The 25,684-nt window shown below is 35.3% G+C and overlaps 1 protein-coding gene across 1 annotated transcript; it reads left to right on the top strand.

Annotated features, from left to right (window-relative positions):
- Nucleotides 1–29: 29 nt before the first annotated feature.
- Nucleotides 30–24,486, top strand: LOC129254304 (uncharacterized). Its single transcript, XM_064115671.1, has 10 exons — nucleotides 30–153; nucleotides 5,197–5,380; nucleotides 6,215–6,434; nucleotides 8,946–9,000; nucleotides 10,420–10,464; nucleotides 14,615–14,714; nucleotides 16,598–16,755; nucleotides 18,299–18,466; nucleotides 19,284–19,426; nucleotides 21,491–24,486. Exons 2-10 carry the CDS (start codon nucleotides 5,197–5,199, stop codon nucleotides 21,549–21,551), a joined length of 1,134 nt encoding a protein of 377 aa, XP_063971741.1. The 5' UTR covers nucleotides 30–153; the 3' UTR covers nucleotides 21,552–24,486.
- Nucleotides 24,487–25,684: the final 1,198 nt, after the last annotated feature.

Below are 25,684 nucleotides of genomic sequence, written 5' to 3'. Positions count from 1 at the left end.
TACCGCGCACGTACGTACGTGTCGATGTCGCCGCTGACGCACATAGCAACAACTTCTAAGATCTACGGTACAACAACAGAGTAAGAAGATGTCGAGGATAGAGGAAAATTAGACAATTTCTCAACACGTCAATAAATCGCAAATGTGGGAAAAGTAAGCCGTATACATGTGTTTTGGTTTTGACTTATTGTAGAGGGAATTTATCAATTTTGAAATTGTTTTAAACCAGACCATAGCTTAGTTATATCGTTGTCTGATTGTGACTGTTTATGTCAGTCCCATGTGCTAAATACCATGTTTGTGATTAAAAAAATCCGTGTGTGGCTGTGCTGTGCGTGCCTTTTGCTTTGGCCTTTGCATAATTGCCATGGCCCATGCCATAGCCTTATAGTTATACTTTATATTATAGGCATAGTTCAGTCATTCTCAGTTACTTTTGTTGAAGCTCCAAATTTCTTGTTGAGACTTGAGAATCTATCTGGACTGCTCCACTATTCAAGTTTCAACACGCGATCGCGAACAAGCGAAACATTGTGGTGTGGGACTGGGAGGAATGCGTGTGCGCGTGCAGGACCCCTGAACAACGAACAGTAGAGGCGCACGGCCAATATGGGAGACTGTTGAGAGAGATTTATATCTCCAATATCAGAGACTTTAGGAAACCAATTTGGTAAACCAATTTTCTTTGTTTACATTTGCTGCAAAACAAAAGGATTACCTTGGCGGCAAATAAAAATGTGATTTTATAAGCAGCATCAACTTTTGTTTTTATAAGGATCTTTGTTGTCATCCACATACAAAACAAATGGGGGCTTGGGCTTCTGACCTCAGTGAGACAAAACTTTGGGTGGAAAAAATCATCCTTTTGTTGGTGTTGTTTCTTTTGTTCTTTTGCAAAGCAAGTCTCCAATATGGGACTCTTGGGAGATTGTCTCCCTTATTGGAGAGAGTCTTCCATATTGGCCGTGCGCCTCTACTGCTGAAGCGCTTAAGGAGTAGGAAGCCTTTTTTATGGCCGAGAGGGGTTCTAAATTTCTAATTAACAGAAAATATAAAAATGCCATCATACTACACAATTTATATTTAGAAAATGATATAAGTGACTTGCTCAAATGAATGTTTGTTATTATTTTTCTTTTAAATATTTATTCTAAATTAAAAAGGGCTATTGTTTGGTCCAAATTCCAACCAACTTTACTTTCCACTTTATAGAGGGCCCACACAGAAATATGCTCAAAAGTTTTTGAGAGCTCTGGTGAATAAAAACAGATCCCCAAGTTTATTACCTTTACCTTTACCCGAGATTCTGGAAGAATGCTGATGATCCCAGCAGTCGTGCTTCCAGTTCAAGTCCAGTTCAAGTCCTTTTATCATGAAAAAAAAACATAAATGAATGGAACTGACTATTTTTGTATACAAAAGTGATGTTTTAAAAACTTCTTTAAATGTATTTTGTATGTTGCATAGATCTGCATACAGACTCACCACAGACAAGGTGGTTGCTCACAAGCAATATCTTTTTTTTTTCAAGTTGACAGTAGGACGTCGCAGACAAGTTCAAGTCAACTTTTGTGCATCTTTGCCACACTATTTGAACATTGTAGGCATCAACAGCATTATGATAAGACTGGTTGGAGAGTCTCACAAAAATTTGGACAGAAAAGTTGTATTTCCCCCACTCCCACATGCTATTCTCATTGTACTGAGAATGAGATGACATTGACACTTAATTTTTTTTTGTGGCATAGGAGGAGTTGTACTTGATTGGTTTTCATCTTATCTTCACGAAAGATCATAGGTTGTCAAGATCGGTGAAAACATGTCATCTGTTAAACTTCCTTTCGGCGTGCCCCAAGGTTCAGTCCTCGGGTCATTGTTTTTTGCCATCTATTCTAGTCCTTTGGCAAAAAATGCACATAAACCTGTGTATGTATCGGACGATACACAATTTTATGTTTTATTTAATCCAACTGACCCTGCTAGTGAGTTGTATGCCAGGTTTCAATTAAAAAATACGATAGATGATATGTGGACATGGATGTTAAAAAATGAGTTGAAATTAAATGAAAGTAAAACAGAGTTATTGATTATTAGTTCTAAATCACAAAGTCATTTAATTAAGGACCGCACTATCTATACAGGTTGGGGACTCCTTGATTAAAGCTTTGTCATCAGTTCAAAATCTCGGTGTTGTATTTTATGAAAATATGTCCTTGGATGCACATGCAAAGAAAATAAGTCAATCAGTATACTATGATATTCCTAATGTTAATAGCATTAGGAAAGTCCTTGACCATAAGGCTGCTGCTATACTCATTTGTACTATCTCGATTAGATGTTGGAAACGCTCTTCTTTTTTATATAACTTCACGCAATGTTAATCAACTTTAGTATGCTCAGAATAAAGCTGCCAGGGTTTTAACTATATGTCAAAATATCAACACATTTCACCAATTCTCCTAAAGTAACATTGGTTGCCAATCCGGAAGCGAATAGAATTTAAAATACTTCTTCTCACTTGGAAAGTGTTAAATGGTATGGCACCAAAATATCTACAAGACCTTTGTCATGCCTTATACACCAGCTTGTAGCCTAAGATCATCACACCAACAACTTCTTTAGATTCCCAAGACACGTGTAGCATATGATGCGCGAGTTTTTTCTGCCTCAGCACCTCTCTGGAATAATTTTTCGTTGAATTTAAGAATTATATCATCACTGGAGACCTTCAAATCTAAACTGAAGTCTTATCTTTTTTAACAGTATTAGTTATTGGCACTTTGACACTCATCCGAACTCTCTCATTCTTATTTTTCTTGTGCGCCTCGGAATAGAATACTTCTAGATGGATGGCGCTATATAAATGCCTATTATTATTATTATTATTATTATCATTACTACTCTGATCGGCAATCTCTGCTCTCTTCCTTGAGTAACTTGACCAATTACCTCAAAACAAGCAATCTCTATGGACCAAGCAGGTTTTCTTCTTGCGCTATTAAACTGACCACTTTCAATATCCCTTCTCTATACTGAATGATTATTTTATTTTGCAATATATTTTCATTTTAACAAGTACATTGTATTTCTATAAAGTTGCATAATTATTATTACATAAAGATAGAATTGAATGTAAGTCCGTTAATTCCTTCAAAAAAAAAAGATTGAAGCAATTTCTTTATCTGAAGTATGCATACTTATTTATTTACTGTAAATTGTCATATTTTTTTGGGTCTCAGTTTATCTTCTTTGTTCATATCATGTATGCATGTATTATCTTGTCATTTCTTTACAATCTACATAATGTTTTGGGAACTGTGCATGTACAAGGCTTTTTGGCTTTTTTGCAGTTCCCCGTTTCATTTTCATTTTTACTTTTGCTTGTAAATAATTTTGTTTATTTTGTATTATGTATATTTTTTTACCAAAAATTAAATAAATGAGAATTGAATTGAATTAACATTTCAAATAACAATCCATATTTAATACAATTTAACTTTACAATAAATGGAACTATTTGATCTACACTTCAATGTTGTAACACAACAAATGTCATCACCTTCTTGTCCAACTATTCAAAATATCTCTAAAAGGAGAAATCTTATTTTCCCAATGTACTATAGTTACACAATAAATCACATTCAAATAAAAAATTACAAATTTGTTCATAAATCAAGAAACAACAATTGTCGCAGTTACTACTGAATCAATTGAAATCTCGTAATCTTTCCTTATAAAATGTTAACAAGTCATTAATAGGCAATTCAACCTTTACTTTGGTCCGACACTTGATACTTTGAGTTTGTATATGTTAGCTAGCTTTCAATCCATAATTATAATGTTACTAAAATTCTCCAAAATGTCAAATGCTACTCAAGAAGGCAGAAGGTCCCATTTTTAAAGTCTTTGGCCTTGTTTGGCTGGGATTGAACCCCCCCCCCCCCAGTTCATGAGGTACATGTAGGTGCTTGCTAGTAATGTCTACCACAGAGTTACCATGTCTGGTCCATGTTTATTCATTTGTATATTTTGATTTGAAAGTGTTGCACTTTATTTTCACATTTTTGTCTCACCTGCATAGCAGAGTGAGACTATAGGCGCCGTTTTTCCGACGGCGACGGCGACGGCGGCGTCAACACCAAATCTTAACCTGAGGTTAAGTTTTTGAAATGACAGCATAACTTTATATGTATATGGACCTAGTTCATGAAACTTGGCCATAAGGTTAATCAAGTATTACTGAACATCCTGCATGAGTTTCACGTCACATGACCAAGGTCAATGGTCATTTAGGGTCAATGAACTTAGACCATGTTGGGGGAATCAACATCAAAATCTTAACCTAAGGTTAAGTTTTTGAAATGTCATCATAACTTAGAAAATATATGGACCTAGTTCATGAAACTTATACATAAGGTTAATCAAGTATCACTGAACATCCTGCATGAGTTTCACGTCACATGACCAAGGTCAATGGTCATTTAGGGTCAATGAACTTTGGCCAAATTGGGGGTATCTGTAGATTTACCATCATAACTTTAAAAGTTTATGGATCTGATTCATGAAACTTGGACATAATAGTAATCAAGTATTACTGAACATCCTGTGCAAGTTTCAGGTCACATGATCAAGGTCAAAGGTCATTTAGGGTCAATGAACTTTGGTCAAATTGGGGTATTTGTTGAATTACCGCCATAACTTTGAAAGTGTGTTGGTCTAGTTCATAAAACTTGGACATAAGAGTAATCAAGTATCACTGAACATCCTTTGCGCATTTTAGGTCACATGACCAAGGTCAAAGGTCAATGAACTTTGGCTTAATGGGGGTATCTGTTGAATTACCATCATAACTTGGAAAGTTGATGGATCTTTCTCTTGAAACTTGGACATAAGAGTAATCAAGTATCACTGAACATCCTGTACGAGTTTCAGGTCACATGATCAAGGTCAAAGGTCATGTAAGGTCAATGAACTTTGGCCACGTTGGGGGTATTTGTTGAATTACCATCATATCTCTATAAGTGTATGGGTCTAGTTCATAAAACGTAGAAATAAGAGTAACCAAGTATCACTGAACATCTTGTGCGAGTTATAGTAGTTTTCAAAATCAGCACTGCTGCTATATTGAATCGCGTGATGCAGGTGAGACGGCCAGAGGCATTCATCTTGTTAAAACTTAATATTTACATTTTTCAGATGGCGGCTGATCTAGCAAGCCATAGGCCGGGAGGGGATGCCCTGAAATCTGTTGCTGATGGCAAAAATTTGGAGATGAAACATTCTGATTATGATCAATGGCAGAGGAAAGGAAGGAGCCGAATTGGTACGAGGGGTGAGGTGTCATCAGGAGGAGGAGGGGCTTCAAGCCGACCTGAGTCCAGTGAGTTAAAGCTCAATTTATACGATTTGTTGGAGTTCCTTGGTTTTCAATAACAGCAAGGAAAATGCAAATATGCTTTTATTTATTTTTTGGAGGGCTTACAAACTTGCCAGTGATAAATCTGTTTGGCCAAGAGGACAAAATCAGGTTTGAGAATTCATAATTTCATATTGCCTATAAATATGTAAAAGCCAGTAAGCACATAATTATGCTAACCATGGACGCAATTGTAACAGTTAAGGAGTGGGTAATATTCCTGTTAGTCAGAATTTAGAAATTTATGACCATTACATCAGAAATTCACTGAAATTCACATTTCTTGGCCCAGTCTTACAAAGAGTTACGATTGATCCGATCAATCGTAACTCTATGGAAATCCAACAATGTCATAATTTTTTCTTTCGGAGATTTGTTTGATGTCCTTTGAAAACAAAAAGAAGCATAGTGAATTGTCAAGAAAACAGACCATGTATGAGTAGGCCTATACATCATTTCTAGTAATAATTTTGAACAAACGTGTATTTTAGATGTTGACGTTGCTGGCCTTCCATAGTTGCGATAGATCAGATCAATTGCAACTCTCTGTAAGACGGGCCTCAGGTCTCACACATGTATTGTACATGAAGGTTGTTAATAAAATTATGCATTTTTTCTGCTAAAACTGGAAACAAGGAGGGAGGATATGGCACAAATTATTTACATTTTAGATTTCATAATGCCTGTCACCAGACATTACATTAATTTTTATCTCTACTGTGCTTTAAAATCCATTATTATCATTGCCTTTTCTTTGCAGTTTTCTATTTTCTCTTCTTTTATTCCTGTTCATATTAGTACTGGATTTCTCCAAACTTCCAATCCAAATCAAGTCAACTCCGAAGTTCAACGTGGGTCCCGCTTGCAACCATAAACATGGCAGAGCTAAAAGCGCAACTCATGATGCTGAAGCAGAGAGACAGGCCAGGGAAAGACAAAAAGAAATCAATGTTCTGTCACTCCTCATAATGGCCAGACGGAAAGCTTTAGAGAGCTACAAACTAAGAGAAGAAACACTGTATCCTTACAAAGATTTTTTCCTTAAGCCTTGTTAAACTGGAGGGGGGTCAATTTGACCCCCCTCGACAAATTTTGTTACTACGTCGCCGCGCGAATTTTTTTGACCACGCTGCTCGCTGACTTTTTACTTTCAAGTCTTGCGCATCTTTTGAGACCAAATTGCGATGCCCGGGTACGCAGTTCCGAAATTACGCAACATTTTGTAAGTGTATGTCAGACCCCAAATTGCTCAAAAACGTGATTACTTGGGTAAAGTCAATGCAAATTGTATTTTTCAACCAAAAATCATAGATGTATGATTATTTTCACTTTTGTTGGTTTACATTGATTGATTTTATGCTACTTATGATCACAAAAGGGTCCCCGACAAAGTTCATTGGAAAAAACAATAAAAAACATAAAAATTAAGTATGTTATTGCAATTTTTGGGTAGATATTTGTTAGAAATGTAATAAGTGATACTCCCACCAAAAATTTGCATTCTACTAGCTATCTAAATTGAGTTAAAGGCAAAAACATACGCCAAAAAAACAAATTTAGGGCAAATTTCATTCACTTATTTTCATAATTGATCAATAAAACAAATATTGATTTTAAAAAATTAAAAAAAAAACTTAATTTTTCGAAAATTTTACTATACAGTCTTGAAGTTTACATCTGGCTCTACGCGCGTGCGAATTTTCGATCTGAGGGGGGTCAAATTGACCCCCCCCCCAGTGTATCCAGGGCCCCGTCTTACAAAGAGTTACGATTGATCCAATCAATCGTAACTCTATGGAAATCCATCAGTGTCATAATTTTTTTCTACAGGGAATTCGCACAATCTCCTTAAAAACATAAAGAATCATACTGAATCTTCAAGAGAACGATTAATGTATGAATGTACATCATATCTAGAAAATATTTTTAACAAATTTGCATTTTTAGATGTTGACGTTGCTGGCCGTCTATAGTTGTGATTGATCGGATCAATCATAACTCTTCATAAGACGGGGCCCTGGTCTGAAATAGCCCAGTTATGGGGTTAAACCCGTTGGAGACTGAGCCCATGTATACGCAAGGTGGAGTCTCTGGAAAACATTAAAGCTACGTCATTCAGACTCCAGGGGTTAAAACTATGAGCAAGAAATCATCATGTGGTATACATTGTATTGCGATAAAATAATGGATTAAGCATCGGGTATATGTGATCGATCCTCCATTACAGAATGGCCAATAAGTCATGTATTTGGCTTTCTTCTTTTGTAACTTGGTTGGAAAAGGAAGACTCTTTGCTTTTTTAGTTGTAAATGATAATCTGCTCTGGCTGTGTGGAGAAACCCTTTCAAATGGCACTGAGAATGTGACAAAGTCACACAAGGATAAAGGGTAGAATGAATCTAGAAATGGTGTAATCAGTCACTCGCACATCTATGATCTTGACTAAATGGGAGCCTGACACAATGACCCGTATTCTGAAGTGAGGTCTATTAAAGTCTGGTTTAACTAAGGAATGGTATAACTACAGAAAGTCAATAGTAACACAAGTCTAAAAGGTTTATTTCCAATTCGTCTCATGCCAATTCGTCCAATTGCCAACTCGTCTACTATCATTTGGTTTGCCATCAGTTCGTCCATTCAACACATGGTCTACTTTTAGTCTAATGCCATTCCGTCTAATAACCAGTTGGTCTAATAGCCATTTAGTCCATATACCATTTGGGTCTAATTGGACTAAGTTTTAAATTGTGCAAAATGAATGAATATTAAATGTATATTAGACCAACTAGTTATGAGACGAAATGGTCATAGATGAAATGGTGATTAGACGGAGTGATGATTGGACCAAATGGTTAATGGACCAAATGGTTTTAGACGAAATGTTGATGGATGAAATGGCATTAGACTAAATGAAAGTAGACCATGTGGTGAGTGGACGAGTTGGCAGTAGGCAAATTGGCAATTTACCGTCTAAAAGAGGTTTAATTCATCAGCTGAGTTGGCCCTCTAATGATTGAAAACTGTGTGAGAATTACCATTCATCATGCATGGATGTAGAACTCCGAAAACACAAGTAGTGTACAATGTAAACAGAACTTTTCATTTTTGGCTTCTCATAATTTTAGTACCGACTTACATGTAGACCATGCTCTAACTTGAACCTGACTTTAGAATACGGCTTATGTCCCTGACACTTCTGACCCAGTCGTCTTTTTAGCTGAGATACAGAGCCATCACAAATCAATGATTTTGAGACTTTAACGTAAAAAAAAAAGGACAGGAAATCTTACCATTTCTAGTCAGCTGAAAAGTGCAAATAAACTGCCAATATAATTCTACTTTTTTGAAAGAACATGAACTGTTGCATGTTATTGGTACAGCATTTATTTTATTTGGAAAATGACTTGACTAGGGCAGAATTCTGTAAATATACATGTATAGTCACATATGATGTGTTTGTGTTGTAATTTATTTGAAATAATGGATGTGATTCTCTTTGGGTATTGCTTCCTTAATGGCATAAATCCAGATTGATTGAAAATTCAAAGATGAGATTAGAAATAGAAAGCAGTGAGCAGGATGTGGTGAGTGTTACATTCCAATAAAATACAGTCCAGCGGAATACAGAATTTGCACTGAAAATACATTATGCTTAACTATGAATTATTATTCTTAAAGGGGATTTTCACCCTGACAAAAAGTTTATTGTAAAACGAGCAGAAAAAATAATCAAAAATATTGCCGAAGGTTTGAGAAAGATCCATCAAAGAATTAAAAAGTTATTAGAATTTTATTTATTTGATTTGTGACATCATATGCGAGCAGCATACCTACATGTACATAGTGAATGGCAAAATATCAATGAAATGTCATTTTCTCAGGAAATTGAAAATGGATTTTACTGTACCTTTTGTATATCAATAGACAAATCATTTCGCACCCGTTCATGAAAAGAAAACAAATATGATCAGGAACCATTAAAAAAAATGAAATTCATGCATTTTATATTGTGTAACGTATGGAGGAGCTGCTCGTTTATGATGTCACAAATCCAAAACTAGCAGACACATAGTGAAGATAACAATATCTTGTTTGGCAGATTTAATATGTACAATGCAGGAAACGTCAACAAACTGGGCATACCATTTACACACCCTAGCTATATGGGGAAAACAGGCCAAAAACGCATGATTTCTATGTACGCACCATGTTGAAAATGGGCTGAAACCACAGTCTATAATGTCATTTCAAATTACTGACATATATTTTCTAAAAGTAGAGACATAGACAAAGAGAATGATATTATTTTTGACAGGAAATATATCATAAAAAGTACTCTAAAAAAGAAAATTCTTATTTGATTTTTTGACAATTTTTGAAGCAAGAAATCTCCCAAACTGATAATATGCAAATTTCATGACCTAATTTGCATATGTAAACAATAATTTCTGGCGCTAAAATTTCGCATTCCTATTAAGCATTATATGAACAATATATTCTGAAAGTTTCATTAAAAAAACAAGCATAGTTTAGTTGAGATATTCTCCCTTGACTTCATGCTATGTCTAAAAAATGGTGAAATAGGGCCATTTTGTAGTGACATCATATATTACGTCATTTTGACGGGAAGACCACGGATAAAACCCGGCAGCAATGCATTTTTGTAAACTTCAGGGACCATGCCATCCAGCTATGGGGCCATTTACTTGTCCGACTTTAGGTTGAATAAATCTATTGGGCTGCCGGACTATGAATTTAATAAAGTAAGATGTTTGTACAGTAAATATGATTATAATCCAAGGTAGTAAATTACATGTCAGAAGTGAAAATATAGAAAATGCTAAGAAAAAGGTAAAGATCATTATATGAATGTGATATATTGCTTATGATCATTGCAATAAGCATTAAAATTACCTTAGTTTATATATCCCTCATGAATTGACATGCACAGAATTATGATGAGTTTTTATGGTAATATATTATTCTACATATCTTTGTTGCAGCATAAAGAAGTCAAGAATCTGCTTCAAAAATATGAGAGATATCGGGTGAGTGTTGCGCATGATCTTATTTTAGCATTTTTCTTGTAACTGACCTCAGAGTATTGGTTTATATTCACTTGGTCTACAGTCAGTTGGGCTACAATTAGATATTCTAATGGTTTATTTACAATTCTTCTAATGGCGATTCGTCCAATTGCCAACTCATCTACTATCATTTGGTCTACCATCAGTTCGTCCACTCACCACATGGTCTACTTTCCTTTAGTCTAATTCCATTCCGTCTAATAACCAATTGGTCCAATAGCCATTTAGTCCATATACCATTCGGTATAATTGGAAAATGAATGAAAAATTAAATGGAAATTAGAACAACTGGTGACAAAGTGATGATTGGACCAAATGGTTGTTTTACGAACAGTTGATGGATGGAATGGCATTAGACTAAATGAAAGTAGACCATGTGGTGAATGGACGAGTTGGCAGTAGACGAATTGGCAATGTACTATTCTAATACCTCAAGGGCTAAACCCATTTGCTTTACATTCAATGTGTTCTAAATGCTGATTGGTCTACACTATACTTTGTCTAATACCCATTTATTCTATTGCCAAGTAACCATACAGAGTAAGTGGTATTATACTAATTGGATATTGGATAAAGTGAGTATAGCCTAACTGGAAATTAGACCAAATGGTAAATGGGCTACATGACAATGAGACCAAATGGGTAGTAGATGAACTAGGGCTAGACCATGAGAGATAAGACCAGACGGGAAGAAAACAAAGCACATACCATTTTTACTCTTATCCCTTGGGAATAGTTTTGTAAACCATCTCAGAATTGTAGAACCCATCTCAGAAGTATCTAAACCCACTAACCTTGATTTTGGTCTTCCTCAAGGTTCGGTAGTAGGCCCCATCGGGTATTCTTTATACACCCTACCAGTTGGTAACATTATTACACATTGTATCAACTACCATCTTTATGCCGATGACACCCAATTGTATATTTCATTCAATCCGAAAATCCCAGGAGATTTAGTTGTTGCTATGTTTCGACTTCAGAACTGTATTTCAGATATTAGAAACTGGATGACAGTTAATAAATTAAAGTTAAATGACTCAAAAACAGAATTCTTCATAGCGGCCTCTCCACACAGCCTACGCAATCTGCCAGATCTAAAGTTAATAGTTGGCAATATATCCATAAGCCCTTCAGTTACTGTTAAAAATCTTGGTGTAATTTTTGATAGAGAAATGTCAATGGTGGACCGTGTTTCTCAAATATGCACTTCTGTAACTTTTCATTTAAGGAATATTTCTCGAATTAGAAGATATATTACTCAATCGGCCTGTAACAATGCAATTCGTTCTCCAGTTCTGTCCCGTATAGATTACTGCAATGGTCTTCTCTCTAACATCCCCATTACTCAAGTAGATCGCATTCAAAGCCTTCAAAATTGGGCAGCTCGAATAATTTATCAAGTAACAAGATTTCACTTCTCTAAACCACTCCTTGAATCGTTACACTGGCTTCCCATACGACATCGTATAGTTTTTAAGTTACTTTTGTTAGTTTTTAAGTCTCTTAATAAGCAGGCACCTTTATATCTGCGTGATTGTTTGACCTATACACCCCTCGCAGGAATGTACGAGCCTCCAGTGACCCATTCCGTCTCACATATAAAATCACTAGGAAACTGGCTGGAGACTGACTTTTACCATAACCACTTCAAAATATTGGAATCGCTTACCTTTTACTCTTAGACAATCACCATCTGTTGCTTCATTTAAATAGGGACTTAAAACCTTTCTTTTTTCCAATCCAGATTTTTAGGATTGTAAGGTTTCATTTTTATAGTTGTAACAATTTCTTTTTCTTGTTGTAAGCGCTTTGGGCCATTCTGGGAAAAGCGCAGTATATAAATAATAATAATGATAATTGTACAGGATTGGCATGGTTTAAACGGTGTGTTTTAAAACTTGTTTTAAAACACGTTTTACAAAAATGTTCAAGTATGTAAATTATACTGTATAGTTTAACTGATTTAAGTAAAATTGCATCATTTGTTGGGAAAAAAAGGGGTTAAAATGATTTAAAATGATTTACAAAGTTTTAAAACAATTAAAAAAAATTAAAACATTTTTCATAACAAAGGAGGCTCATTCTGACCTAAAGGTTGTTGCAATTAAAGCAGAAAAGACCCAAGAAAAATCTGATGGTTTTGCCCAAAGTCCTTCAAAGAATAACAAAGTTATTGATATTTCAAGCTTTGAATTTGTGATGTTAGATGTTTGACTATTTTCTCTCAAATAATTATGAAAATAGGTTTGATGCATGATGTGGTGAAGGCACTGGCGTAAATCCCGGGGGGGATGGGGGGGATATATCCCCCCCACTTTTCGAGGAGGGGGGGATGGCCTGTACAAACATCCCCCCCACTTTTTACGAAATAAATGGAAAAAAAATCACAAGAGATAATTGTTTTATTGGTGAAAATTCTTCCTAAAATACCGCTTAACAAATAAAACAATATTATTGAATTATAAAATGCAAATAAAGAGCCAGTTCACCATTTCCAAACGAAATACTTATGTCCTTATTATAACATTGAAGAGAAACCCCCGTTTCTTCCAATTCATCAATGTTGGGGTCTTTGGGAAGGGAATAAGATGGAATGTCAAATTTTTTAAAATGTAATCTCTAATAAAACCATTAAACCATCATGGGGTAAAACAGATAATAATATTGGAGGGGTATTTGCCATATGGACATACAGTGGCGTAACTACGGGGGGCATGGGGGCACATCCCCCCCCCCCCCATCGGCTGACCAAAAAAAAAACGGGGAAAGGGGGAAAAGGAGAAAAGAGGGAGAAAGGAAGAGAAACGTAGTGGGAAAGAAGAAAATATTATTCATTATAATGTTATATTATATTATAATTATGTTATGTTACATTATACATAAGAAACATTTTTATCATAATTTTATGAAACATAATTTGCCCAGGGCCTACGTCTTCATTGTTCCTAGTGCTCGCATTGTCTGTTTAACGAGATATATAATCCTGTTGTACTAAAACATCCCGTTTTCAAGTCAATATAAACCAAATATATTTCCTAGCACTTGAGTTATCATTGTTTTATGTAGTGACATATGCTTCTTTTTCATGACTAAAAAAGTGATTGCTCCATGTTAAGGTCTTCGTATATATGAAACATTTCCTGTCCGTGATTACGTTCGCATTAGTGGATTGGTGATATGTCTGCTCTTAATGAATTTCTAAAATCAGTCCTTAAAATGTCCCTTCTTCTGAACTGAATATATCAAAAATTTTGAGCTCGCGCTTCGCGCTCGCATCATTTGGTTAATGAAATACGTATGGTCCTAGTTAATTCCTACAAAGAAACCTTAGAATGCCCCACTTCAGGTCTGAATTATCTAAATTTTCAGCTCGCGCTTCGCGCTCGCATTGTTTAGCGAGACAGGTACATATCATGATTACACAAATTTGATTATAATGTCCCTTTTTAGGTGTGAATATAAAAAAATTCAGCTCGCGCTTCGCGCTCGCATTATTTGATCAGTGAGATACATACCCGTTTAATGACTCTGGCCCGTATTCTGAAGTCGGGTTTAACTTAAACTCAGGTTTAAAGTTGTGGTTTAAGTATGGGAAGCCAATTGTTATATAAATCACTAACGATAGAGATATCATATCTCAGCTCATTTGGCTCTCAAATCATTCATAATTGTCTAGGAAGTATATCAGATTATTGTCTTCACCATCGATGAATCAGGAAAGAGTACAGTAAACATAAGAAACGTACAACTTAAACAAAAATTTGATACTTTTGGCTTCCCATACTTAAACCACAACTTTAAACCTGAGTTTAAGTTAAACCTGACTTCAGAATACGGGCCTCTGTCCTTAAAATGTCTCTATTAGGTCAGTATAACTGACAACTGAGCGCATGCACTCACTCGGTGATTCAACAATTTTGCTGGTGCCCCCCCCCCCCCCCAATGCCGTGACCCACGATACGCCACTGTGGACATATCAATGACAATTCCTTGCATATCTAAAAACATGATTGCAAAAAAAATGCCAAAATATTTCAGTCATCCCCCCCACCCATCAACACGGATTTACGCCAGTGGGTGAAGGAACTATTAATTTCAATTTTATTTTCAGGGAGCCGTGTCAACGTTAACAACAAAGTTTGAATCTCATAAGGACATAGCAAACGCTGAACTCAAGCAGACTCAGGAAAAGATTGATAAAGATCTCCAAGGTAGGAGGGAATTATCTTGAAACTACAAAATCTAGCAACAATGAATCCTCATTTTCTAAGAACCATTGAAACATGGAGTCATGTATGTGTCTGCATCTTGTGTGTTATGGGCAATTCCAGAAAATACTCCTGTCTCCATTTCCTATTTTTTATCTCTACAAATGAAATTGAAGAAAGCAACTCCTGGAACCCCCCCAAAAAAAAAAAAAATATGATGCCACACTCTGGTGTAATTTCTAGATCGATAATTTCATTAATTTTGCCAGTATTAGATACTCCTTACTTGTTTATAGGGAACAGCAATAGCTTAAAGACTTTTTTGTTAAGCACTGTCTGTTTATCCAGAAATACAGGAAAAAATATGTATAAGGTAATGCTTTCGGGGAGCCTTCCCTCCTGTAGATTTGCGAGCCGTCTGTTTAATGATTTACCTTTATTATGTTACCATATTTCCTGGATGAATGATTTTGAATATACTTTTCTCCACCATGAGTGATAATTAATTCAAAAAATGTGCAGTTGAAATACTTGTTATTATTTTATATGTTCATTCAAAGGTAATTAACATTTCCTGAGATCTGTCGCAGTCATGCCAGAAGGAAAAATGTTGGATCTCACTTTTTAGCCCCGTATTCTCAAAAGAGGTTTCAGTTGTACCAAGATACAAGACCATTTACAATGCAGATTTTTGTACATAATTATGCTCCTTTCATCACTTACACTAAGAAATATCCAATTAGCTACATGATTTGTCAAAGGGTGCTATAAGGGAAGTGGATGAGACGAGAAATCTGCTTAAACCATGGTTTTGTACCACATTACAATTGAAGCTCTTGAGAATACGGACCAATATGTTTGATGGAGATCAAGTCAGTAAAAAGACATATTATATAATAATATAATGAGTATGAATATACTTCTCAAAGCTTATTGATCAATTAAAAACATTGTGATTATGTGTCATTATGTGCAAGCTCCGCTGAGCATGTATTACATATCCTTTGACAATGGTGTCACAAATGAAACAACAGTGCTTGTGACATCACAGTTAATATTATGATATTTGCTACTCGAACCAGGCTTTAAAGTTATTCCCATGCAAGAGATCCAGAGGATGGTTAATTTGATAAATTTCCGATATATAAAAAATTCTAGTATCACGTGGAGTTCCAAGAGTATATTAGTAATTTTGGATGACCATGATTCTTTTGTAGATTATGTAGAAGAATAGGCACTCGCTATAAAAACATATATTTGATTAAATCTTACGACACATCCAATATTTCTGCATATCCCACTCTAGTAGACCCCTTTTGTCTCGCCTGAACAAAGTTCAGTAGATACCTAGTATTCACTTCTCTTGTTAGTTTGTCCTGTTCCAAAATGTCAAATTTTTTGTTCAACTTGCTCTCATATTCATTTTTGCATCAATTAAGTTCATACTTGGTACATGTGATCCTTGGGTAATACCACATGTGCATCCATGAGGGTGATGGGGTTAAAGGTCATCAAGGGGTCAAAAGGTCAAATTTTTGTTCAAATTACTCTCATTTCTTTATTTTTGCATCAATTGTATTTACACTTGTACAAATAGCCATTGGACAATACCACACATGTGTTTATGTGGATGATTAGGTCAAAAGATCATATTGCATATATTTTATCAATCGAGATATCGGGTGAGACTAGTGGTTCGTGAACCAGCGTGTATAAGTTCTGCTTTCTCTGGGATAACCAAACCATCATAAAAATTAATATATTGTTCATTGGTCATACATTATGTGTATTACATGTGGATGATACTTTGATGATGGATGAAATAATTTTTTTTTTTAATCTTGAAATGTAATTAACTATAATTGATATTGATATTCTTCCAAAAGGCCTGCAGGAGCAAGTGGACGCTGCAGAAAGCCTGTTGAACGAGACTAAGAAAGAGCTGGCGACCTTGACAAGTTACAAGGACAAGGAGTATCCGGTCCGAGCTATGCGTATCAGAGAACTACACAAGCAGATCAAATACCTTGCCAAAGAATTCAAGGTGAGAATCTAAACACACCAGGGCTCAGTATCGTAAAGCTTAGTGACAGATCATGCAGCTCATATGTACAATTGATGGTGAATAGTGATGAATGCAAATCAGTCATAAAGTCAGTCCTTTGATCAATTACTAATAAAGGTTTTTGCTACAGAACCCAGATCAATGCCAGGGAATTCCCTTGGGGTGTGATAATTCTTCTAATGACAGCTGCTGTTTCGAAATGATAATGATGCATAAACCTACTCAAACTGTGAACTACTTTGAAAAGATATCTCTCGTTCTGTTTTCATGTTAATGTGATTTACACTGTACTTTCTAATTAATTATCATGGACACTTACATGTATAACAGACCTTGCTTACTTATGCATTTCATTTGTTTTATGATTCATCAAAACTACATCTTAATTTGGCTCATTTATTGTTACTCACAAGCTAAAATTAGAAAACCGTGTTCATTTTTGTTTTGAGGTCTTTACAAGTTATTGTCATGCCTTATACACCAGCTCTTATCCAGAGATCATTAAACCCCTGCCTTCTAAAGACCTCTTAAAAACAATTAGCTTATGGTGAATTGTGTTTTCTCTGTACCAGCACCTCTTCTTTGCAATAATTCATCATGAAATTCAAGAATTTTATTATTAGAAACTTTCAAATCACAATTGAAGTTTTTCAAAGAATATCCTAACTTGGCACTATGGCAATAATCAAAACTCTCTTAGACACCGTTCTCACTACCGTTCTAAAACTAGTTTAGTGGAAACTAGTTTAACGTGTATTGAGACGGTCAAAGCGGTCTTGGAAGCAATCTTCCAAACTGGTTCAGAAAATCAGTTTTGAAGATCGCTTTGCCTTGTTAAACTTGTTTTAGTAAGTGAGGACACAACTGTTTTTTTTTAAAGCAATCTTCGCACATTTCAAGCACGCTACTCCACACTCTGTATGTGGAATGCCTATGCTGCAGTTTCAAATTTCTCGCGAAACATATCACCCCACTGAGAGTGTTCCCATAGCAACAAGACTGCTTTACGTGAAGTGGTTTTGAAAACCACTTTCGGGTGATCAAATGGGAACGCTTGCAAAGTGATCTTCCAAACCGGTTTCCAGTAAATCAGTTTTAGAAAGTATAATGAGAACGGTGTCTTATTCTTTCTCTTTTTTTGTGCACCTCTAAATAGAATGCAGGTAAATCTGCTTAAGTCAAATATCTTGGGACCAGAGAAATCTGTTTGACTTAGAAGAGGTATATTACACATGTTTTTAATAATCTGGTCTTAAAAATTGCTTAGACTTAGGCGATTATTCGACTTATGGAAGGTCGACTTAGGTACAGTAACCTGTATTCTAGATTGGTGGCGCTGTATAAATGTGTATGATTTATTATTGTCATTGTCATCATCGTCATTATCATTGTCATCATCATTGTCATAATTATTATCATCATCATCATCATCATCATCATTATTATCATCATCATCATCATCTTTAGTATTACATCCACACTATATTTGGGCTTAAATGACTAATTTGATTATGTAATATAGGCTGAGCAAGATGAGCTCGAGAGGATAATCAACGTCGAGACCTCCAAGTACACCACACGGAGAGACGATAGGCTGAGAGAAATCCAATCCCAGGCAACAGACTTTGCTCAAGATCTCATGCAGGAAGGTGTCAAGGATATGGCCATACACAACATCACCATGAAGAAGGTTGGTGGTAAATAGCCACTGGGTCTATACACCCAATTTATCTACCTTTTGTTTGATCTCATCCAACATAGTCTAATCCTTTACAACTAGTTTGTCTACTAATCATTGGTCTAATTGCCCCTATACCATTTTGTCTGATTTCCAGTTAGGCTATTATGTTTAATATCCACTGATCTAACGCCACCTATTCTGTACTGTTTTTGAAGTGAACTTTCATTTGACAGTAAGTACAAAATAATCGATAGGGTAAGTTGAAATCAGTCCATCTGAAAAGAACTAAGGCTAAGTGGGTATTAGACAAAGTGGAGTGTAGACTTTATAGAAATTAGACCAAGTTGATAGCTTGAATTGGTATAAATAGCCCAATTGGTATTTAGACCAAATGGTCAGTAGACAAACTGGTTATTAGACAACTAGGATTAGACCATGCTGGATGAGACAAAGCAGGAAGTGGATGAAGAGGGTGGATACCAAGTGGCAGTTTTCTCTCTTAATTGCTCCAAGGCTGGCATCAGTTTTTGTGAAATTTTGCTCTCTGCCCTCATCACCTGACCAAAGTTCAGATTAATTATACAGTACTTTCAAAGTATTAGAATTGATTTACAGGGTATAATGACAAATAATTTGTTATGGAGAAAATCAAATCAGTTGAATTTAATTTGTTAAGATTAATTTGTAATAAAGAAATTTACATCCATTCACAATTTTTTTAAAATTTCTATTCTTAATTGGTGTTGTTGCTTATAAATGGTCTGTGTGTGTACTTGATTGAAAAGTTTCATTACCGTAATCGACATTTTTTCGTTTCTGATTTCAGGAAATTGAGGGCCACATAGTGGAGAATAAAGAACTAGAAATCATAATTGAGCAGCTAACAGAAGAAGTCAAGGCGTTAAGTACAGATCCTAAATGTGATGTCAGAAAACAGATGTTTCCTCATCTTTACAAAGAAGTACAAAAGTGAGTATCATTATTATACCATTGTCAGTACAGTAGTCTGTGCTCAAGTCAACCTTCCATTAGTAAAATAATTGCCTAACTCAAAGCATTATTTAAGACAAGAATAAGCAAAGAATATGTTTGTAATATCTTCTCAGTCAAAATTCGTGTAAGTCGACCAGATTTGTCTGGTTCCAAGAGATCTGACTTACCAGGTAGTTGTAATTATTTCATGTGTCATTATTAAGTATTTGACTTAACATATGGAACAGATATGAAAAGTCAAGCGATTCACTGTAATCCTGAATTTCTTCTGATATATTGATTTGTGTGGGTTTCCAGATAGACTAAAAGTCTTATTTATAATCGTAATGAATGAATTAATAATAATGACCTGTACTTTATTCCCCGAAACAATCACTTTCATTTTGCCTTACATCAGGAATCGTACAACTTTTTTTTAATCATGATTGGGTATTTGTGCCTGTAATAGTGGCAGATCCAGGGGGGGGGGGAACACATCCAGTCTGTGCCCCCCCCCCCCCTTGAGACCATAATCAATATTTTTAATGTAAATATGCCATCCTTACACAAGTGTGCTCCTCCTATTGATAGTCACGGCATATATTTATGATGGGAATATGTTATTCATACCCAAGTGAAGACCTTTTTTTTTGCTTTCAAATTTTCATCGGGAAAATGTGCCCCCCTCCCTTTTGAAAATCCTTGATCCGCCCTTGGGGCCCTGTTACTTACCCTATTGATACTCAAGGACACAGGCATACTTCCAAAAATTGGTCTAAGGCACCAAACTACACCATAGAAGTCCAGGGTGCGATTCCTGGCACTGCCTTTGAGCAAGGCATTCTATCACCAATGCTCTTTTATCTTCAATTTTTAAATGTGCATTATTAATACCAATGTGTGCATGTGTTTGCAATAAAAGTGCAAAAATTAGAGGGCTAAGAAACATAGATGGAAACCTAGCAGTATGAGAGATCAACCCAATCTCATGAAAGTATCATGTGTGCTCATGCAACACACAAATATAATATAGTCCCTGCCAAGTTTTTGACTTGTGACCTAGTCCAGTTGCTTAAAAGTTACTAAATTGAATAACTTTTCCATCTAACGGTAACTACCAGGGAGGAATAAATTTGCTTGAATTTGATTAAATTTGATTAGCACTTTTGGTTGTAATTAACAGAAAAGCTCTCAACTTTTGAAGTTTTATACCATCCTGTATAGAAATCTGCTACTTATGTGTAGTAGTCTTTAAAAAAATTGGGTGTTGATACCATGAAAATTATTTTCTTCAACTACGATGATGGTTATAATTCTAAATAGCCAATCAAAATCAGTGATTTCAGGGAAGTTGCCATTGGATGGTAGAGTTAATATAGTAGTTAATAGTAAATTCATTAGTAACTGCTATGGGTCCCAATTTTGCACGATATCAAAACAAAAAGACCCGAGGATCAATTGGATTTTGTATAGTTTACCTTGAAGTGGTATTGTTTCATGGGGAGAAAAGAATATCTGTTAAGACTGAAAATATAACTGAATTCAAGTATTTACCTTGAATATCCGCGGCTTTCTGCACATTAGATCGGTTGATGCACTTTAAATGTAGAGTTGTGAATAATTGTGATAAAATGTTTTTATTCACCTTTGCAAACATTGTTCAACAGTTGAATATTCACGTTGGGGCAGTCTGTAATTACTTACCCCCAGCATTTTTACATATAATAAACTGCTGTTAGATGACAAAAGGAAGCATCTCTGATATATATATTTTTTTTCAAAATTGACTCTCTTCATGCTTTGGGATATTTTCTGTATGCTCTACATGATGTTAAAGGAATAGGAGTCACATAGCCCCTGATTTCTGAAATACATGTACTGATGTTTAAAAAGCTCCGTACATTTCTTCATAAAACAATGACACATTTTCCTCATTTACTAAGAAATCATTCCCACAGTATTGTTTCCTTTTGTCATGGGACGGCAGATATTCTCTTACCAGTTTCCCCTCGTGTTTTATTTCCAAAATCTAAATATCTCTGCGTCTTTCCTCTTTCGCAGGTGCACCCCTGACATGGACGTTGAACTGGACATTCCTCGGCACGACTGGCTTCCGATATGATTGCCTTGTCATAGTTCCTACAATGACCCACTGATCTCTCTGGCTCCTGTTCCAATCTCTTGAGATCTGTCATCATTGAACTGTGAGGGCGCACTTTGACCATCGGGCCACGTTAAAGTGATTGGTTAACATTGGTTTGACTTTTAAAAAATCTGAGCTAGAAGGTCACACTTGTCACCTGTGTCTGTGATATGTTACAAAAATGAAGCCCAGAAAAAAATTGCGTTCGAAAATCATTATTTAGTGCTTCAAAAATTGAAATATAAAGTAACCGAAAACACCATCTTAATTTCATCCCATACACTTATGTGTACTATTTAGGTGTCTATTAGACGCCTATTTACAAAATCGGGGTTTGCCTTGTAGTTTTAGCTTTTCATTCTCAATAATGGTTGTTTTCAGGGTTTATTAGTTCAAATACATGCACTTGTACACATGTTTCATCTTGGTTTGGGAATTTTTTAAATCGGCTGCTCACAAAGTTAAACAATACCTTTAAAATGCATGATTGATCCAATGTGCCTGGTCTTGACAATCCCTCGGGTGTGATTTGCACCATGATGGGACTCTCTAGTGTCCAAGTTGAGCTTAAATTACAATGACAATGACTACTTGTACCAAGAGGTCTAAATGTCAGTCTTTAAGTATGACAGATGATCCATGCATTATTAGTGGATTTTGTTTCATAGCGTAACAATATTCCAATTTTCTGTATTCTGTTGTGTTGATCGGTCAATTTTCTTCCATCCAGAGAACTTCTATGTGAAAAAAATTACTGTTTTCCTTTGCTAGCATTATGTGTTACGTTAGCATGATTTAACTGCAGCATTGTTCATAAAGTAATATATAATTTTTTACTTGCGAATGTGTAAAAGTCGCAGGACATTTTTTTTTAATTTCAACTTAAGTGCTACAGATTTAATGTATATGAATGCTTATTAATTCCATGCACGTTTCTTTTGTTTTGTTTATTTTTTTTAATCACTTAAACAATAAAATAGCAATATCTAAATAGTACTATTCAATATTTTGTAGTACAGATACATGCAGAGCCATTCTAGTAGAAGTCTTGCTCATATTTTGAGTGCCTCATACTACAAGCTTGAATAATCCACAGGGAGTGGGAAATGGGGATTCAATTTGTAATAAAGAAATTTACATTCATTCACAAAATTTCTTGATTTCTATTTCTAATTGGTGCTTTTGTTTTTAGGTCACCGGTGGTCTGCGTCTGTACATTATTGAAAAGTTTCATTACAATAATATAATTTTTGTAAAGCCATTCTAGTAGAAGTCACGCTCATATTTTGAGTGCCTCATACTACAAGCTTGAATACTTCACAGGGAGTGGGAAATGTGTTTTTATTTTATGTGAGCAAGACTGATTGCATCCTATGACCTGGGTAATAATAATCTTTGTGTGGCGAGGGCTTGTTTGTTTTTTTAAGTCTGGTTTAACTTAGACCAGTCTTCTTCTGTGCTAAAATTAATGGCAGGCAGAAAATGTAATTTTGTTTACATTGTATGTTTCTTATAAAGGCAATTGCTTTAGATATTTTTTTTTCTAGATGGTTATGAATGAATTGGCCACCAGATATACAGTACTGCCAAATTGAATCTTTACTGATAGAGATTAGTGTCACAATCAAAATTTAAACCACAACTTGAGAGCAGAGTTTTAACTCAACCCTATCTGGCCAGAGGGGGAGAGGGGGGGGGGGGGGGTCTAAAAATATGAAATATTTCAGACCGAATTTGGAATATTGGTTCCAAGTATGGGCATATGTCTCACTCAACCCTATCAGAGGCCAGTTGCAGAAAGAGTTGCAATCAATTGCAACTCTAAAAATCATGCGCAAGTTGATTTTCAACCAATCAACAGCACGCATTTGGGACTTGCGCTTGATTTTTTGACTTTCGTTTAAACGCAACTCTTTCTGCAACGGACCCCTGGTCGGGAGGGGGGGGGTCTAAAAATATCATATTTTGAGACCAAATTTGGAATTTTGGACACCCAGGTAAAAAAAGAATTCTTGGATTACTTTCAGATTTAATGAGGGTTATGTTGATATTTATATGGTTTTAATGTAGATTTGAAAGCACTTAAAGGTGATGTTAATTGAGTAGCTGGAACAGAGACTACAGAAGCTTCTCTGTGCATGCTTTATTATTACTAAGCTTCCATTCACTTGTGCGTCATAAGTTGAATAGTGCACTTTAAAAAGATTCATTGTCTGTATTCTGCTCTATTTTCAAATTTTGTTCTACCAAATATCTAAATGAATTGATTTGATCTTTCAGTAGTATTGGTATCAAATTGCACAACATGTTAGCTCTTATTTAGATTTTGAAGTTGAAATCCATTTACATTTATATCAGGATTTATTCTCATAGAATGCTTTACATATAACATTTTATTTCTAGAATAGCATAAAACCACAATGTTGATTAAAAAATAATTATTTCTAAATAGTTTTGATGCACCGAAAGTGATTTATCCTATTAATGAATTAATGACGTAAATTCTTTCACTGCAAAGTCCACTGTAGATCCATTTTGCTGACAACTTGAATTTTGCCAAATTTAATGTCAGATGTAACATCTCTGCTTCAACGAGTCTTTCAGCATGATATATGTCTTACCACATTGAAAATATTGATTCTTGCAGCTATAGCTCTATTTTGTACCAATACTCTATCATTTTTCTAAGTATGAACAATTTATTGTGATGCATCTTGCTGCTCATTTCCTTATTCCATCCATTTCCATTGACCAAGTTTCATGGTCTAAATAACAGGGATATTGAATTCCTGTTGATTTTTTTTGTACAAAAATGTATAGAGATAAACCAATTTATTTATTGTACAGTATGTACATGTACCATTAATATTAGTGCATTGCACTTGCTATTAAACATGAGAAATAATGAAGTTCATATGTTGTGTCAATGATTTTGATTGGACATCTTTGTCTTTTGTGACTGATTTTATTTGAAAATATATGAAACCCACAAATTAAATTGTATTTTAGAAACAATACCCCAAAAATATTGAAGCATACCAATCAAACTTTTCAAATATTCTGATAGCAATCACTAAAAAAGCATGTTTTAAGAACATAATCTTTATCATTCAGGAAAATTTATATCAGCAATGTATTCAAATATGTTGAATGTATTTTGATGAAATTGTGCTTAACAATTCTTGAAGAGCACTAAATTGTATACCATGGGAGCGTTTCATGAAGTTTTGTTGGTGATTTTTGGTGATAGATGTTATAAGCTACTGAAATCCTTGCATGTGATTGGCTGAGAGCAACTTATTCAGTGGATATCACTGACAAAACACTTCATGAAATGCTCCCTAGAAAATTGGATTTATTTATCACATTTTACAGGGGTACTCCAGGCTGTGAATAATATGATTTGAACAGATTAAGCAAAATCAGACAAAACACTGAAAATTTGATAAAAATCGGACAAGGAATAACAAAGCAATGGCATTTGCATTCTGGTGAAAAAGTTCTTGGCGTGTCTTCGTGAATACTCATTGAGCAAACTGATGACATATTCCCACTTGTTCTTTAGTATTTTATTACATGAAATCTGATTTATTCAAAAAATTTCTAGCAAGAACTAAAAGAATTAGATTGACAACTGCATTATGTATTCATTGCTTCAACTTATTTCATTATAAGGGAGACATATCATTCACACATGTATGAAACAATTATGATTTCATGTAATAACGTAAGAAAAAGGAAAGTGGGGATGTGACATCATCAGCCCACCTAATGAATATTCATGACGACGTGTATCTTAAGCCCCGTTTTAATAGGCAGTGCCCTGGCAGAGGGCGGGTAGAAAAAGGAATTCCTCAATGAGGCAATAAAACCACAGACACTTGATAAAATGCTACCCTGGTAAGGTTTCCATGGTATGAATGCCTCCCTCCCCCCCCCCCCCCACCAAAAAAAAAAAAAAAGAGACAGAGGGAGAAGCTAATGAAAGAAAATGGGAGAAAGAAGAGGAAAAAAGAGAGAAAAGTTTAAGTAAAATAAAGGAAGGGGAGAGGGGGGGGGGGGGAATGAGGGGAAGAGAGAATTTAAGGGAAGGGAAAGTAAGGAGAGGGAGA

This window comes from Lytechinus pictus, chromosome 2 (assembly GCF_037042905.1).
Source record: "Lytechinus pictus isolate F3 Inbred chromosome 2, Lp3.0, whole genome shotgun sequence".
Classification (NCBI taxonomy): Eukaryota; Metazoa; Echinodermata; class Echinoidea; order Temnopleuroida; family Toxopneustidae; genus Lytechinus; species Lytechinus pictus.
Note: the sequence above shows the minus strand (reverse complement) of the source record. Positions and strands in the feature narration are given on the sequence as shown.